Source organism: Cuculus canorus, chromosome 21 (genome assembly GCF_017976375.1).
Source record: "Cuculus canorus isolate bCucCan1 chromosome 21, bCucCan1.pri, whole genome shotgun sequence".
Classification (NCBI taxonomy): Eukaryota; Metazoa; Chordata; class Aves; order Cuculiformes; family Cuculidae; genus Cuculus; species Cuculus canorus.
The window spans coordinates 5,944,232-5,961,204 of record NC_071421.1 but is presented as its reverse complement, the minus strand read 5'-3'; the positions used below and the strand labels follow the sequence as shown (position 1 = coordinate 5,961,204).

General features: G+C 41.5%; 2 protein-coding genes across 3 annotated transcripts; both read right to left on the bottom strand.

Moving 5' to 3' along the window:
- Positions 1-2,358: 2,358 nt before the first annotated feature.
- LOC104060566 (arylacetamide deacetylase-like 4) lies at positions 2,359-7,785 on the bottom strand. 2 transcript variants are annotated; one of them, XM_054085787.1, is made up of 4 exons: positions 7,091-7,785; positions 4,414-4,633; positions 3,953-4,016; positions 2,359-3,348 (listed from the first exon to the last, which is right to left on the bottom strand). In XM_054085787.1, the coding sequence occupies exons 1-4, from the start codon at positions 7,265-7,267 to the stop codon at positions 2,574-2,576; spliced, it is 1,236 nt and encodes a 411-aa protein (XP_053941762.1). In that variant the 5' UTR covers positions 7,268-7,785; the 3' UTR covers positions 2,359-2,573. The 2 variants fall into 2 exon arrangements, with proteins under 2 accessions (XP_053941762.1, XP_009560667.2); XM_009562372.2 differs by having other exon boundaries at positions 4,414-4,630.
- Positions 7,786-7,925: 140 nt separating this feature from the next.
- LOC104060565 (arylacetamide deacetylase-like 4) lies at positions 7,926-16,347 on the bottom strand. The gene is made up of 4 exons (XM_009562371.2): positions 16,075-16,347; positions 13,837-14,053; positions 10,538-10,601; positions 7,926-10,210 (listed from the first exon to the last, which is right to left on the bottom strand). The coding sequence occupies exons 1-4, from the start codon at positions 16,255-16,257 to the stop codon at positions 9,436-9,438; spliced, it is 1,239 nt and encodes a 412-aa protein (XP_009560666.2). The 5' UTR covers positions 16,258-16,347; the 3' UTR covers positions 7,926-9,435.
- Between the last annotated feature and the right edge of the window lie 626 nt (positions 16,348-16,973).

Here is a 16,973-nt window from a genome sequence, read left to right as displayed (position 1 = left end):
AGTCACCATCTCTGGAGGTATTTAACAGACAGGTAGACGAGGTGCTCAGGGACATGGTTTAGTGGCAGATAAGAATGGTTGGACTCGATGATCCAAGAGGTCTTTTCCATCCTAGTGATTCTATGAGTCTATGATTCTAATTCCCACAGCCTTTTGAACTTAGGTTTGGGTTGAAAGGGACCTCAAAGCCCAACCGGTTCCAACCTGCTACCACAGGCACGTTGTCAGAATGGAGCTCAGGATGGTGAGCGGCTTAGGAGCCACCTCAGTTCCATACAGGAAAATGGAATTCTGCAGCAGTGCACCAGACTGACTCCTTTGTAAAGGAATTACTACAAACAGCCCTTTGAACTTAGAAGCATGGAATGGTTTGGGTTGGAAGGGACCTCAAAGCCCATCCAATTCCACCCCACAGCCATGGGCACATTATCAGGACAGAGTTCTCTATCCTGACCAGCTTAGAAACCACCTCGCAGCTACACACAGGAAAATGGGATTCTGTCGCAGTTCTTCAGTGTCCCAGACTGATTCCTTGGTAAAGGAATTACCACAAACAGCCTTTTGAACTTAGAGTCATGAAATCATAGAATCATAGAGTCATGGAATGGTTTGGGTTGGACCTCAAAGCCATCCAGTTCCAATCCCCTGCTGTGGGCAGGGACACTTCCCACTGGATCAGGTTTTTTCCTAACGTTATTCCAAACATTGCTCCAAGCCCCGTGCAACCTGGTCTTCAACACCTCCTGGAATGGGACAGCCACGACTTTTCTAGGCAACCTGGGCCAGGGCCTCCCTACCCTCACAGGAAAATATTTCTCCCTAAGATCCTATTTCAATCTCCCTCTTTTTCAGCTTAAAACCGTTCCCCCTCATCCTCTCCCTGCAATCCCTGATCAAGAGCCCCTCCCCAACTTTCCTGGAGCCCCTTTCAGTACTGGAAGTTGCTCTAAGGTCTCCTCGCAGCCTTCTCCAGGCTGAAAGACCCCAATTCTCTCAGGATCCTGGCTTGCTGGGAGCATGTCGTTCATCCTTCCCTTCAGGGATTCTCTAACAGCAGCCAGCAGGTCTAACAGAAAGGGTTTTACAAAAGTTATCCTCTAAAGGCAGCCGGAAAATAAGAAAAAGCCTTCACTTAAGTCATAATGCAGCCAGCAAAATTCTGGTAGTTACACATAAAACCTTACAAAAATAACACCTAAACCACATTCCTGGCAGAAATCGTGGCAAAGTAACTCACTGTAGTAGAAGTACTAATCATAGAAGCAAGGGCAATTTGAAGCTTTCCAGAAGGGATTCTGAAATTGGAGAACTCGTATTGAATTGTTCCTTTAATTCCCAGTATGAATGCAGCGGTAAAAATCACTGGCAGCCTGTAAAAAATGCCATGTTACTTAAGTAAAGATGAGGTGTCTTTATGCCTGCCTTTGATTGAGCTGTCTCAGATAACAGTAAACCTCAGAGCAAGCCAAGTTACCACAGATCCCTCTGGTGCCACGCACTTCAAAGTCCTGGGAGGTGTCGTGCAAGGTGCCAGCAGGCATCACGTTGGAGAAGAGTCAGAGGAGACTTGTGTTTAATTTCCTGTTTAGCTTCACATTAATTGTGGGACTGATACAGGGCCTGTTTTTCCAAGTGGTATTGTTGGATTGCAGATGATGTGGGTAACTGTTTGGAGGTAGAAGTCAGTACTGAGTGAAGTGCTAGTTTATGATGGGTTGCTATCTACCGGGAGAGCCAATTAGTGGGGAAGTTAAATTGTCTCTCGCATCTGATCTGCAGCCGCAACATATTGCTTCCTGCACTGTGGACATTCTTTAAGTGGTTTAGAATATATCATTTTAACAAGGAGGTGTAGAAAAGCAAATGGGAACTAACACAAGGAAAAGAAAAGCTTACATGTGCTCTACAAAAGTAAATGCATCAATCTTTGTTTTGTTGTTGGAGTATTTAAGCACAAGAACAAGTTTTTCAGCAAACTTGCCTGTCTGCTAAACACAGGAAAGCACTTGGGACATTTCCTTTGTTTTTACTCAAGGCTGTTAATAGAATATCTCTGTCGGGTGCAGTTTCAGTTTTGACTTCATTTTTTTTGAGTCTAAAATACCAATTAGTTTGTTATAGACATTTTCTGCAAGTCAGTGACTGGGAATCTTGGACTCAGCTGCTACATGACCGTACAGCACAGGAACTGTGTTACAGCATTGCATGTCAGCATCTTTCTCCTTTGCCAGAACACACTCAGCCTTTTAGGAAGAATGAAAACATAGCTCATGACTGAATAAAATGGGTCAGACCAGATGTTGGTTTAAAATTTTACTGCATCTTTAATATTTACTGAGAGAGTAGCAAGTGCCTGGTCCCTGTAGAGCATTAAAACAGGCAGACTGCACATGGAATACTTCGAACAGCACTAAAAGAAATGCTCATAGCAGTCTTGAAATATCTTTTTCAGTGGTCACACTGGCAGAATTGCTCATTAACAAATGATCCCCTCTAAACCTCTTACATGAAATTTAGAAGCATAAAAGACCACAGAAAATTGGCAGTTCTTATAGAAGGAAAGAAAATCATTTCTACAAGCTTTTAAGAAAGTTCCTGATATTGTCAAGACCCTTTTTTCCAGAGGAAAATGACAACCAGTCATTATCAAATGGATTTATGATTCCGTGGAATCCATCTTCAAGGTGGTACCAGGTCACTTGAACCCCGTTGTCCTCTAGTCTCTTCTTGTAAAGCAAGCCATCGTCCCTCAGTACGTCATACTCACATGTCAGGATGAAAGTCTCAGGCAGCTGTTGGACAACAGCATCTTCAGCCAGCAGTGGGCACAGGTTGGGCTCACAGTATCGTCTCACGGTCTCATAAACGTCAGTTGGACAGTCAAGCAGCACATGTGGTTTGTAGCCTCTGACCTTAAATTTTTTAGGGATGTTATCTGGATTCACCCACTTCATATAATTTAATTTAATGTCCATAGAAATATGGGAACCCTCCAAAACCTCTTCCAGATTGGATGCGTTCCCATTTAGGTACTGTAACACGTAGAAAGCAGCACATTCTCGGAATAAGAGAGGGACTCCCTGATTCTGCTGGTAGGATGGTAAATTGAAGTCCAGCGCCTGAAGGCCTGGGTAGATCAGGATCTGAGCACGCAGTCTGGGGAGGTCGGATCGACCTGCAAGGGTCTGGCTGACAGCGGCTGCCAGATTGCCCCCAGCACTGTCCCCACAGACGATTACACTGGCAGGATCCACCCCATAGTGCTCTGTGTTCTTCATGAAGTGTACGGTGGCATCAAGACAGTCTTCATACGCAGCCGGATATTTGTGTTCAGGAGCTAAACGGTACCTAATGCACAGAAAGTACGAGAGGGAAATACTAGTTTTAAATGTTTGCTGAAAATACTGACTCCTGCAACCAGCAATTCCCCGATTACCTCAGAATTTTGCTTTTCTCTACAGGTTGCCATAAATAAACTGCAACTAGTTGGAGCAGGCAGTGCAGATTAACTTATTAGGGTATAATTTGTTCAGGAAGTTTCTCAGGTCTTTAACAACACAGGAGTGCTCAGCTGCCATTTAGTTGATTATGCTTTAGCTTCCCATGTGTTGGATACAAAGGACAATACTTCTGCTCTATGGCTTAGTTACAGCTATATCCTCATAATCCTAATCGTTAAGTCAGTCTATTGATGGTGTATATTGGTATATATTGGTATATTGGTACATAGCTTGTCATTCCTGTAGTGCATCTGTAAGCATCAAGCAGTTTCCTTAAATAAGGAAAGGCTTACTTTACGTTCAGTATGGATTTTGAGCTTAGCATTTGAAAACATTGATTGAAAAGCGAGAAACATTTCCCCAAGAATGGTTGTTGCTATCATCAGGGAGGCTGTGAGGTGGTGTTTGCACTATAGGAAATGATCTGTAAAACAGCACGAGGGAAGACTCACCCAACAGATACAACCACCGAGTCACTTTCTCTGGCCATGTAGCGGCACAGCTTGTCATGGGTCTCTGAAAGAAACATATTTGGTGGGGTTTGAGTTTGATTTGGTTGCTTTATTTTCCAATGTTCTCCGATGCATAAGTCAAAGAACTGCAAGAAGAGAGTGCTCGCTACTTTTCTCTACCCCCACTACATAGCTCCTCAGATCTTTTGCCCCCCCATCTTCCTGTTTCAGTATTTGCTTACTGTATTTTTCCACCTCATATCTCATTTTCCTCATCTTTATGAAAAATGCACATAATGCAGGGCAAACGCTTTCTTCTGACGGCAGGACTAAGGAAAGTGCATCTGTGGATATACTCGAACTTCCTAACTGCTACAGATCAAGCAACAACCAACTTTACCATTTAGGAAGTAGATACGTCTTTAGCTAAATTGTAATTTTTTTCCTGTTAGATATCTTACCAAGACTTCCAAATACCCATCCTCCTCCATGGAAAAACAGAACTCCTCTCCTTTGGTTGGCAGATGGAGCCTTAGGCTGATAAATCCTTACAGGCACTTGCTCGAACCACAGGTCCTTGATGAAGAGCTTCGGGTCTGCTCCTCGAGTCTTTCTACTTTGCATGTACCGGACAAAGCTAACCTGACTGCAGATGCCCAAGTTTTCCAATATCTTCCCCTGCTCAAAGACAAGGAGAACAAGGAATTCACTCAAGAGAGTCTGTGTTTTCTGAAGTAAAGGAAGGGGATGGGCAGTGTATTCATGATCTCCAAGTCCTGTATTTTAGGGCAATCATAAAGTATTTGAATAGTTGTACAGCAGAACTGAACAAATAACAGTAGCATCATGAAAGGTGACGTGAGCAGCAGTGTTCACTGAAGAGCGTGATCCCGAAAGCTTTGCAGTGTTAGCACAGACGGTGAAATAGATCCCTTTGCTTTCCTAGCAGGTACTTTGCCTAATGGTGAAAATGAGTGTGGTTTTCACTGCTTGTTCTGTCCTTGCTTCTGAGAAGATGTGAAAACATAGCGAAAGGTGATAGTTCTGGTGCTGATTTTCATGATACAGACATTTGCCTAAAATAAGAGTTGGCAAGTTGAGAGTATATTTCATAGAATAGTTTGGGTTAGAAGGGACCTTAAAGATCATCCAGTTCCAACCCCCCTGCCATGGGCAGGGACACCTCCCACTGGCTCAGGCTGTCCAAGGCCCATCCAGCCTGACCTGGAACACTTCCAGGGATGGGGCAGCCACAGCTTCCCTGGGCAACCTGGGGCAGGGCCTCACCACTCTTATCGTGAGGAAATTCCTCCTTATGTCCAGTCTAAATCTGCCCCTCTCCAGTTTATACCCGATCCCCCTCGTCCTGTCACCACAAGCCTTTTTCAACAGTCCCTCCCCAGCTTTCATGTAGCCCCGTCAGGTACTGGAAAGTCGCTATTTTTGATAATTGCTTTTTGATTAATCTCTGAGGTCTTCACTGATGTCTGCAATGCACTGGCAGGAAAATCCACAAGGTGAAAAGAATACAAATGAGAGCTATTGGTCCAATATAACTTTGCAAAAATAATAATAATAAGGAAAAAAAAGCATAACCTCTGTTTTGAAATACATTATTTGGTCATGCCAAACCAGTACTTTGATCCATATGAAGATCTGGGTCAAGCCCTTAATAGTCACTGTTTCGGTATGAATATTTCTCATTAGCCTGCCTTTGTGTGCATTATCAGCACAGGGCTGTGGCTCATAATGTATTTACCTACGAAAGACCTTTTCAACAATGACTCCGGCTATTTGTAGTGGTCTCCGTGCTGATTTTGAGGCTGAAGAAACTCATGCATTTTGCAACATACTGATCTTAATTCATTAAAGAACTAGTCCTAGTGTCTCTAAATGTGTACATCCATGATAAAATGATTTATTCTTTTGTATTTGCTATTTTCCAGGCAAAAATAGAACATCTCCAAATAATATTCTCACCTTTACATTCAACCTGTTTGGGTTCTTTCATCCTGTGCTGTTTATAGTGCAGTGTACAATTCTGGCTTATGGTACTAATTGGCAGTGTTGAGGGAATAGAAAGAGAACTGGTTTTCCAGCTGCTAAGTGAAATCATCTCTTCCTAATTAAAACTTGTGTGCAGCCAAGGCATGTGAATATTTATCTAGAATTCTTTAGCATGGTCTACTATAATCTAGAATATTTCTGACAGATATATATAATTTTTTTTATTTTAAATATTTTGTCCCTCTTGGAGTTATTTAAGTGATTTATTAAATATATGCACAACTTCTGCTCTCCTGTGTGTCACTAACATCTTCCATCATCACAGCATCTATACATCCATCATCACATGGAAATACTCCTGATTCATTCAGTGAGGTCCTTTGTCAGCAGAGATTACAGAAGTTGAGTGCTGGTAAGAGCTTGAGCTCTTGTGGACTGATTCCATTCCCACTCTTAGTTTCCCACTCTTTTACAGACCACCTGGAGAAGCTGGGCTGGCCACGACCCCTCATTCCCATCGGACAAGCCTGCTTGGTTGCTGCAGCAGTTATAAATATACATTCAGGGTAGGTGGAATTCTTTCACCTCCCCTCGTGCAACGTTACCTAGTCTTGTCACTTGTCTGACAGAATCTCTCCCTTCCAAAAGCAATTCTGAAATGTTCCATTTCTAATTTTATTTTCAAAATAAATACGTAACTCCTCATCCCCAAGGCCAAGAAAAGCTTGAAAGCACGGCTCAAGGACATCTGATGTATTCTAGACTTACAATGGAAATACAAATGATCCACCATACATAAGGTTTCGTAATCAAATTATTGCTAGCTTAGTACAATTTGTTGCAGGTGCACATTTGGGTTTTCAAATGCTTGCGTTAGGCAGTGTAAATGCTGCCTGATGTAAGAACTAGGCAGGACTGTAACAATGCAGAGTAGCGTAAAACATCTGGGAAAGGTTTCTTTAGCAAAACTGAGCTTCTAAATACAGCAGCATGACAGCTAAGCCCTGCTCTCCTCACTGAAAATTCATTCCAAGCAGGGTTCTAGTGTTTAAAAGGTTCAGTTTAAAAGGTTCAGTTTAAAATCTACAGGTTCACCATTCTTCCCCCAGAAATCACACCAGGTTAACTTACCACCACAGCTCTGCTTATTAAAATTACATGAACGATTCGGAGCTTCACAGGCTGATTCACTCCAGGAGGAATATCCGAGTTGGAGATATCAAAATTAATTGCCCCCAGGACCAACAAGATAAATCCAGCAACAAAAGCTGCTAAGAACAGCACCAGCAGTGTGAAAGCAGCTGCCATTTTGCTGAGCAGCAAAGTGGTCTGAAATGTCTTTGATTTGACTTTCCCAGCTATCTTTCACTCCGTACTTCCTGATTCATTGTTCTGCCTGGGGTTGCTCTAGCAAAAACCTTTCTCCTCCCTTGTACAAATGCATCGGTAGTATCTTTCCCTCTTACACGTCCTTACCCACACACTTGCTTTCTTTCACAGAGGGTAAGTATTTCAAAGTCCTGGATTTGTTAGAAGATCTCTGCCAGCATCATGTTGGAATTTTTGCAAGAAACCAGCCCTTAGCCGGGAGAGGAGTGATACGAGTAAACTGCATTAATATTAAATGAATTAGAGGTGGAAAATAGGCACAAAGCATTTGTGTGCTTTGAATTTGTGACACTCTAAGATACTAGACAGAAGAATTTTTCCAGGATTATGCAGAGATGGGAACCTGCACATGACAACTGTAAAGGGCCAAATGGAATGGCACCGGTGTTTTCTTGGAAAGATGCACTTACAGAATTGTGTCATTACCTCAGTCACTGGGTTTTTTTGTGTTTTATTTTTTGAGTTTGGACTTGGGATCAGGTTACCTCGTGTCAGGTAAACGTCATTAACTCTCAGAGTGCAGCAGGGGCAGCATAAAATGACTTAAGGTAATCAGCAATTAATGAGTTTCAAATCAAACTACTTTATTGTGTTCTTGCTGTAGAATGGGATTGTGCAAAAGTAGAGATACTATGGTTCACATTATGCCTGTGATGTTAATTGTGAATCTGAATCTGCAGCTCTGCAAACAACTAGGATGTCAGAACATTGTTGAAATTGCAAATTCCCAGGGAAACCAAAGAGGTAAAAATATCACTTAGTTAAGCAGCCATGTTGTAATTGTTTTTAAAGTTAAATTGTAAGTGATGGGAAGAAAGTACTATGGCATTTGAGTTATGAAATTTCATCGTTTTTTCCAGTGACAAACTGGGTGGTTTTAATAGGGCACATGGCCGGTGTAAAATATACTGAGGAACAAGGAAATACTTTGTTTAAAACCAGCAAAAGTCCAGGTTTTTAAAAAATAGCCCACCCAATAGTGTTTCTGTACTGCCAGTTTGGATTGTTTCCACAGTGATGTGATCATATACGATAGTCATAGATAGACCAGTTGTCTGGTTAATTAATTACTGGGCACAGTACAGATTTTACAAGGTAGAATTATCAAGATTGTGGTCTCTGCCTTCCAGTGTTGCATTGTTCCTTTCACCACAAGGTATTAATTCAGATTTATTAGAGAGTTTGTGCTCAGCAAACGTAACTTTCTCTTGTAACAGAAACAGAATCACAGAATCTTAGAATAGTTTGGGTTGGAAGGGACCTTAAAGACCATCCAGCTCCACCCCCCCTGCCATGGGCAGGGACACCTCCCACTGGCTCAGGCTGCCCAAGGCCCATCCAACCTGGCCTGGAACACCTCCAGGGATGGGGCAGCCACAGCTTCCCTGGGCAACCTGGGCCAGGGCCTCACCACTCTCATGGTGAAGAAATTCTTCCTTATGTCCGGTCTAACTCTGCCCCTCTCCAGTTTATACCCATTGCCCCTCATCCTATCCCCACAAGCCTTTGTGAACAGTCCCTCTCCAGCTTTCTTGTAGCCCTTTCAGGTACTGGAAGGTCACTCTAAGGTCTCCTTGAAGCCTTCTCTTCTCCAGGCTGAACAACCCCAACTCTCTCAGTCTGTCCTCATACCGGAGGTGCTCCAGCCCTCTGATCATTCTTGTAGCATCCTCTGGACCTGTTTCAACAGCTCCATCTCCTTCTTATTTTGAGGATTCCAGAATTGGACATATTTGAAGTGCTAGTTTTTATTTTTTTGCTGAAAGCATCACAGAATTGCCACAGCGTTACAGTGAGAGGATAATCTGGTGCCATCTCCATCTTATCTCTGTGGCTTTGTAATGTTGTTTTCTAGAATGGTGGTGCTTTAAATAGTCTTAACATTTGTTTGAGAGTCACTGCAGAAGCAGAAATCAAAAAGTATAAAATGCAGTCAATATCCAAAGCATAAACCACAAATATTTGCGTTCTTTGCCAAGTGTAAATTTGCCAAGGATAATGTGAGATTTCTGATAGGAATGGTTGGACTCAATGATCTAAGAGATCTTTTCCAACCTGGTGATTCTATGATTCTATGAAAAATACTTTTATAGACTGTTAATAAAATCCACAGTCCTATCCATTATCTTTTCTGCAGATAAAAAGGAAAAAATCCCATAGCCAAAAAAGGCTAAAATTCCATGGAAAGCACTCTCAGCATGATACCAGGTCACTCGAACGCCATTGTCCTCTAATCGCTTCTTGTATAACAGCCCATCGTCCCGAAGCACGTCAAACTCACAGGTGGCAATGTAGGACTCAGGGAGCTGGTGAATAACAGAGTCTTCAGCTAAAAGTGGGGAAAATGTTATTGCTAAAATTTCCTTGATTGCTTCATGGACTTCAGGTTTATATGGAGTGGATTTATGAGGTACGTAGCCTCTAATCTTAAATTCATTAGGAATAATGTCAGCGCTTATCCATTTTTTATACTTGCTTTTCATACTCTCAGGAACGTGGCAGTTCTGTAGGACATCTTCCATAGCTGTTCGTTCTTTATTAAGATAACGAAAACAGAAGTAGATAACGAGCTTCCGATACAATATGGGGACTGAAGCATTCTGCTGATAGGAAGGCAAATGAAAATCTAGCGCCTGTAGTCCTGGATAAAGTAAGACCTGAGCACGTACTTTTGGGAGATCTCTTTTGTTCAGCAATATTTGGCAGATAACCGTAGCAAAATTAGCTCCACAGCTGTCACCGCCGATGATGATGAGAGCAGGATCCACGTGATACTCCTCGCAATTCCTCATGAAGTATAAGGTAGCAGTGAGACAATCCAGGTATTGCCCTGGGTATGGATGTTCAGGAGCCAAGCGATAACTGAAACATCAAAGATATCGTGGTTGTCAAAGTGATTATGAACATTTCATTCACATTGTTCACTATTGACTGGTATGGGAGTTACGTAGGCTTCTTTTCTAAATTTTAAAGAATATCTTTGTTTTTAACTAGTGTAGATTGGAAAGACAAACCGATGGTCTTACAGCAATTTTAGAATACTTTGCCTATAAGCACATTTCTAAATTAAATGAAAGGATAAAGCAAAAAATAGGGAGCATGATCTGCAATAATAAATAACTTCAGCCTGTTTTTCAGAAGCGTTTCAGCTGTGAACTGCATTACCACAAATGTGAAAGTAGTGCTCACCCGACGGACATGACCACTGAGTTGCATTTTTTGGCAATGTAGCGACATACTCTATCGAAGGCCCCTAAAGAGAAAGAGTATCAGAAATGATGTTTTAAAAATCAAATATCCTTTTGAAATGAAAATAGAGATCCTTGAACATGTGCTCATGGAAGGCACTGCAACAGAAAACCGATGAGTAACTTCTGCTCAGCAATGTGGTGCTGACGTGTTAACATTTTCTGGTTGTTGTGGCTGTTAGGGCACAACAGAACCTGTAAGAATGGTAGCAGTACTAGGGAAAAATAGAAGTCGGCCTAGGCTGTGCTCACATCTCAGCTGGTGGCCGACAGAAAGCGTCTGAGCAGAAGCACAAGCTGAGGACAAGCACATGGTAAGAAGAGCACACAAAAGGTCGAGGCTCAGGGCGCTCCTTTGAGTCAGAAACTCTATCTTTGTATTCAAAGCCCTTGATTAATGGTTCTTCCCTGAATTATTCAAACCACTCTTAAACCCATGATTTTAACCATAACAACTTTTTTTGCCCTGAAGAATTCCATAGCTTGTTTACAAAGGCATAAAGAACTGTTTCTATTTGCTTGTTTTATACCCAGCATTGGTGACATTAATTCCTATACTATAAGAAATGGTGGATCATCAGTCTCTGGTTAACTTCTCTTGCTGCTCATGGTCGTGTAGACATTTAGCATGTCTGTCCTTATCTGTCTTTTCCAGCCTGAAGAGTCGTAGTCTATTTGCTTCTTCTCTGTACAGAAGCACTTTTCTCACCTGTACAGCCACTCTGAGTCTTTACAGTACTGCTGTGTCCTTTGTGAGGAACTATTAGCAGTACACTGTGTTGAGATGCACCATGGATTTACTGCAGTGGCATAAAGAAGGTTCCGATTTTGTCCTTCCCTAACAATAATTCCCAGCATTTTATTTGTTTTCTGACTTCTGCTGTGCACTAAGTCAACATTTTCAGGCAAGTTTCTACCATGATCCCAGGATCATCTTCCTGCAAGGCAGTAGCCTCCTTAGAGTTCATTGTTTTATTTCTCAATTAGGATGCTCTCTTCATCTGTTTAACTTCTCTACAAGCCATTTCACCTGTCATTTTACACAGGAACCTCCCACAATCCATCTTTTTTTCTGCCTTTTAATCAGTTTTTATCCAAATGAAAGACCTTCCCTCTTGTGTTGCAGGTGTGTAGCCTCTTAAAGAGATTCTTTGAAATCAAAGTAGGTTTTATCAACTCAGGCTCCTTTTTTTGTGTGTATTTGCTGACTCATTTAAAAAGCTTAAATTGATTTGTGAAGTGTGGCTTCCATTTATATGCATTTTAAGGAGTTAGTGATTTTTATCTGTCCACTGATTCTCCATTGTAGCTTCTGCTAACTCGCTGGTTGCAGACTTTAACCTGACCGGTATGTAGATTCCCCCAGTCCCTTTAAAACTTGTTATTATGTTAATTATTTATGTTAATTATATTTAATGCTTTCCTGTTGCCAAGGTTCAATGGGAATCCAAATCAAAGGTCACGTACTGCAGCCCGTGTATCAGTGTGGGTATTCTATTAAGCCGTGGCGTGGAGTAGAGCTGCCCTGGTGTGGGGATTGTGGAACAGCCGTTGTCTTGTGAACAGCTACAAACATGCAGCTTTGTGCTGTCGTTTTTTTGCCTTCCAGCAAAACGAGTTCACCTCTTAGATCACAGGGGGTTCTCTCTTGAGTCCTCACTGCCACCCACACTGGCTCTACAACCAGGACCATCCCAGCTGGCGTCTGTCTGGTGATCCCAGACTAATGTGCTCAGCAGGGACAGATGATTTCTGCTGCAGCAGAAACCTAACTTACCAGGAATCATGTTATTCTGCATGATGCTAAGGGAAGCTAGGCGGGCTCGCAAACTCATTTGCAGATACCTGAAGTCTGCCTAATGTGGCAGACTGCCAGTGGAGGCTTATCCTTTGAAACAAAAAAAAAGGGTTCAAAACCCACAAACTTCCCTGTTTGAGTCCTGGAATGAAATCTAGATTTCCATGTTAGGTGCCTTGGCTTCCAGACAAGCACGCACAGACTTGGTTGCTCAGGAAGAGACCCAGAACAGTGAGGAGACTGAGCCAGCAGCTACTGAGACACTCATGAGGTTTTCTCCTTTTCTCCAAAAAAATAAAGTATTGCGTGCAGTGTTACCACAAGAGTCAAACTCCCCCAAATTTGTTCTATTTTTAATGCTCATTTATTATTTCTATTTTCCTTCATTTTCATTCCTTGTTTGCATGAATAGGAATATATTTACAGATTTATTTTTTTTAATGCAGTCTTTCAATTCTTTCATGGACCACGTGATGTCTTTTAGACTTCTTTTCATGCATAGACTGCATCTTCTGCAGTTCTACTGTAAATTGAGTGCTGAGCACAAATGTGTATCTTAAATTCTATGCTTTTAGGCCCTATCAAAGCTTACAGGAAACACTTCAGCCCAGTGGAGATACAAAGATAAAGATTTCTCCTTGAGAAGTAACCAAAATATTGGTTCAGAGAAGGAAGCCAAAAAGTATTCTTTTTAGCAACAGCATTGCTGTTTTCATGATGCTGTAATTTTTCCAGAAAGCAATCTAGGCTGGGTTCCTTATCAGCCTAAAAGGATTTTAAGTTGCATTTCCAGGAAGGATGGAGTACAGGGACGAAGGAGGAAAGAGACATGGATACCAGCCCTTACGCTCTGTATTGTTTTCAACTAGCCATTAGTTAAGGAGCATCCTGTTTGCTGAGCTTCTCTCACAGTAGCCTGAGCACATCTGGTCTCTCTAATGGTCTCTTTTCTCTGCCCTGGTGAATCTTTTTCAGAACAATGTCAACAGGAGGAAGAGCAGAGTCCCTCTGCTGTTAGCTGACAGCTGATAGAGCGTTGTTGGCATCACAGTTCTGGATTTAGAAGCCTCAGATCATAGAATCATAGAATCATAGAATCATAGAATCATAGAATCATAGAATCATGGAATCATAGAATAGTTTGGGTTGGAAGGGACCTCAAAGATCATCAAGTTCCAAGCCCCCTGCCATGGGCAGGGACACCCCACTAGCCCACATCTGCTAAGAGCTACCTTGCCTGTAGCTCAGAGGAAGCAGGAATGTGATTACCCTCAGCTATGCACTCGACTATTAGTTCTGCAAGGTGTTTTGCAGCTAATATCTGAATTGCAAAGACTATTGTCATTAGGAAGGACAGACAAGATATTGACAGACACGTGTCTGAAGGTAAAGATGTAAAGGTTTGGATTTGATTTTAAAAATAAAACTTGCTGATTTCTTACTAATGCTCCCAAATGTGCCAGCGCCTCCATGAAAATACAGAACTCCTCTTCTTTTGCTGGTCGGTGGCCATTTGGGCTGATAAATCCTCACCGGTACCTCATCTACTTTAAGATCTTTGGTAAGGAGTTTTGAATCTCTCCATGGTGGAATTCCATCTAGGACAATTCGCAGTATGCTTAAATCATTGCAGATCCTTAGCTTCTCCAAAATCTTTCCCTGTTGAAAAGAAAGAATTTGACAAATGATTAGTGTGAAAGGTACCAACTCTCTTTAATTAATTCATTTTGCTGCATTGTATTTCAGGACACACTGGAGACAGTGCTTCAGTGGAGCTTTGGTGTCTCTTGAGAAGGCATTGAATAGTATTGATTGAATGAAAAGTAGCTGAAGATTGCCCAGAAGTGACGTGTCAGCCCCATTCTGCACAGCCCAGTGTCCTCTCCCTCGTGTTTGATATTTGCATGCTTATTTTTTGTGTGAATCTAAAAATAATCAGAAAGGTATTTAAGCGGAAAATATGGGGGAAAGGAGAAGACCTTTGGTTTCGAAATAAGTGTTCAAAGTGATTATGGGTGTGAGGGCATTGAAAGCAGATTAGAACCATAGTTTGTGAAAACAGGCTCTGCTGAAATCTGTGGGGTTGTCCGAGGCTCTGGTGTATGGCATTGGAGGAAGGCAGATAGCATTCATTTCTATTTCTTACAGCTGTAAGGAAAAGAGGGTTACATTTTAGAAGATATTTCAGTATTTCTCCTACTAAGACCCTGTATTTTGGGTGAAAAAGCACAAAGAAAATTTCTTCCCTGAGAAGAAATTATTGAAGTTTGGTGGGAAAGGAGAGACTTCCTGCATTCAAGCTGTGCCAAAATGTCATAACTTTCAACTCAACTCTTTCGAAGTCCGATATCAATATAGTTTTTGCTGTATATAAGGGAGAGGATTCAGTGGTCACTTTTAGCCCAAGGAAGCTGTTGTCTTCAGATTGTTATACATAGACCCAGACGATGATTTAACACACCCACTGAGAACTTGGTTCAGCTTGGTTGGGGTTTTTTTCTCTCTGAAAACCTGTGCTAAGTTTTTCTGATGTGGACGGCATCATACAACTTTAGAGATGGAAGGAAAAAATTCCAGTTTGATAGTCTTTTAGTTCTGTAACATTTGCATTCAAGAAATAAATTGTCTGCCCTATAACTATGAATGTGCAGGAGTAGAGTTGTTATTAGCTTGAACTGTAAAAAGCAGACAACATTTCTGAAACTGAAAATATCCCACTTTTATGAGTTGTCCATAATAATTAATTTCTATTGCCGATTTGAAAGATTTTTGATTTTGTCTTTATGTTACAGAACTAATGGAAATGGATATATTGGAATTGTGTTAAATTCATCACCATGAGTAAACACACAAACACACTGGCTTTTTTAAAGTGAAACCTAAACACATTGTTCTTAAGTACAGCTATATCTCACTTTCTGAACCAGCCACACAAGGTGAAAGACCTCACTATGCCTATCCATTGCTAGTTTTTATTTAATTCATTGTTCCTAGTACACTGGGTTTATAAATTATGCATATATAGATGTGATTGTGGGTAAGAAGTGTAGAATGCAGCAGATGTGAAGAGGAGTAGTGGAGGTCTGCTTCTGAAGAGAGAGCATTGTTATCCACACGTGCAGCTCAGGAGGCACAGTGCACATAGAGTTCTGGGGTTTCTTTAATATTCATGTGAAACAGTGTCCTCCTGTAAAGTGGCTGCATTTTGACAGAGGCACTGAAAAATATAAGCGAGCTTTTAAGAGTAGTCACATCAGTTTTATGAGTTAATTTAATAATATTTCCTTCATAGAATCATAGAATCGTGGAATCATAGAATGGTTTGGGTTGGAAGGGACCTTAAAGATCATTCAGTTCCAACCCCCTGCCATAGGCAGGGACACTTCCCACTGGATCAGGCGGTCCAAGGCCCATCCAACCTGGCCTTGAACACCTCCAGGGATGGGGCAGCAGTGGGCAACCTGGGCCAGTTCCTCACCACCCTCATTGTGAAGAATCTCCTCCTTATGTCTAGTCTAAATCTTCCCCTCTCCGATGTATAGCCATTATAAAAATGCTTACAGGCTGCAGGGGGGGTGAATTGCTGCTGCTCTTTTTTTTCCTTAAGTCGTTATCTTCCAGCTCCCAAATACTCTACCAAAATAAAAGGGAAGTTCTCAGTTTTAAGAAAGTTAACTTACCAAGACCAGGGTTGCAATCAAGACTGAGTGGAACAAACGAAGCTTTAGAGGTTGGTCGATTCCAGGCGGGATATCGGAATAGAAAAAGTCATAACATACCGCCCCAAAAAACACTGCTGGGATTAGAACAGGAGACACAAAAATCATTCCTATGATTGCTAAGGTTGTATAAACAGAGGCCATTTCACTTCAACAGAAGTGAACGCTGCAAAGACCGATGCTGTCTTAGCCTTGTTTGTCGGGTGTTTCAGAGGTGTCTTCACAGCAGACTGAGCGCTTCGTTCATAAGCAGAACTAAAAAGTTTATCAATGTTGCAATACCCTAATTTTCTCCACCCTTCTTTTGCTAATGATATTATTGGCAACACTTCCTCATACTTAAACAAGGGGGGAGCTTTTATCCTTTACAAAAGATGGAATTCAGATTACGTGGAATTGATGTATATCTGAGTTCTAAGCAGTGAGTATCCTAAGAAACCCTTCTCTGAAGACTGTGAATGTTTGGGTTGTTCTGGATTCATTATGATGGACATTCCTGTTGTAGCACTAAATTTTAGTGATTTGGGGCTACTGCAGTTGTCATCAAGGAATGTACTTCTCCGAGAAGAAAAGTATTGAAATACACATGTTTTTCTAAACCTGGTTTCGCAGTGGAATGCCCAGCACAAGCCTTAGTGGACACTGAGGTCTCTACAGATATATGGTGGCATCTTTGTAGATTCTTTCAGTTCTGGTAAAAGCTTTTCACCAATTAAACTCTCAGAATTATATATTCATTGTAATTTTTGTTTCTAGTTTAATGTAGAGGCGTTATAAATGCATGCCTGTTATTAGTGACGAGTGGTTAAAGTTAATTCTTTGGTGAAATAACTTTTCTGTTTTGTATTCTTATTGGAATT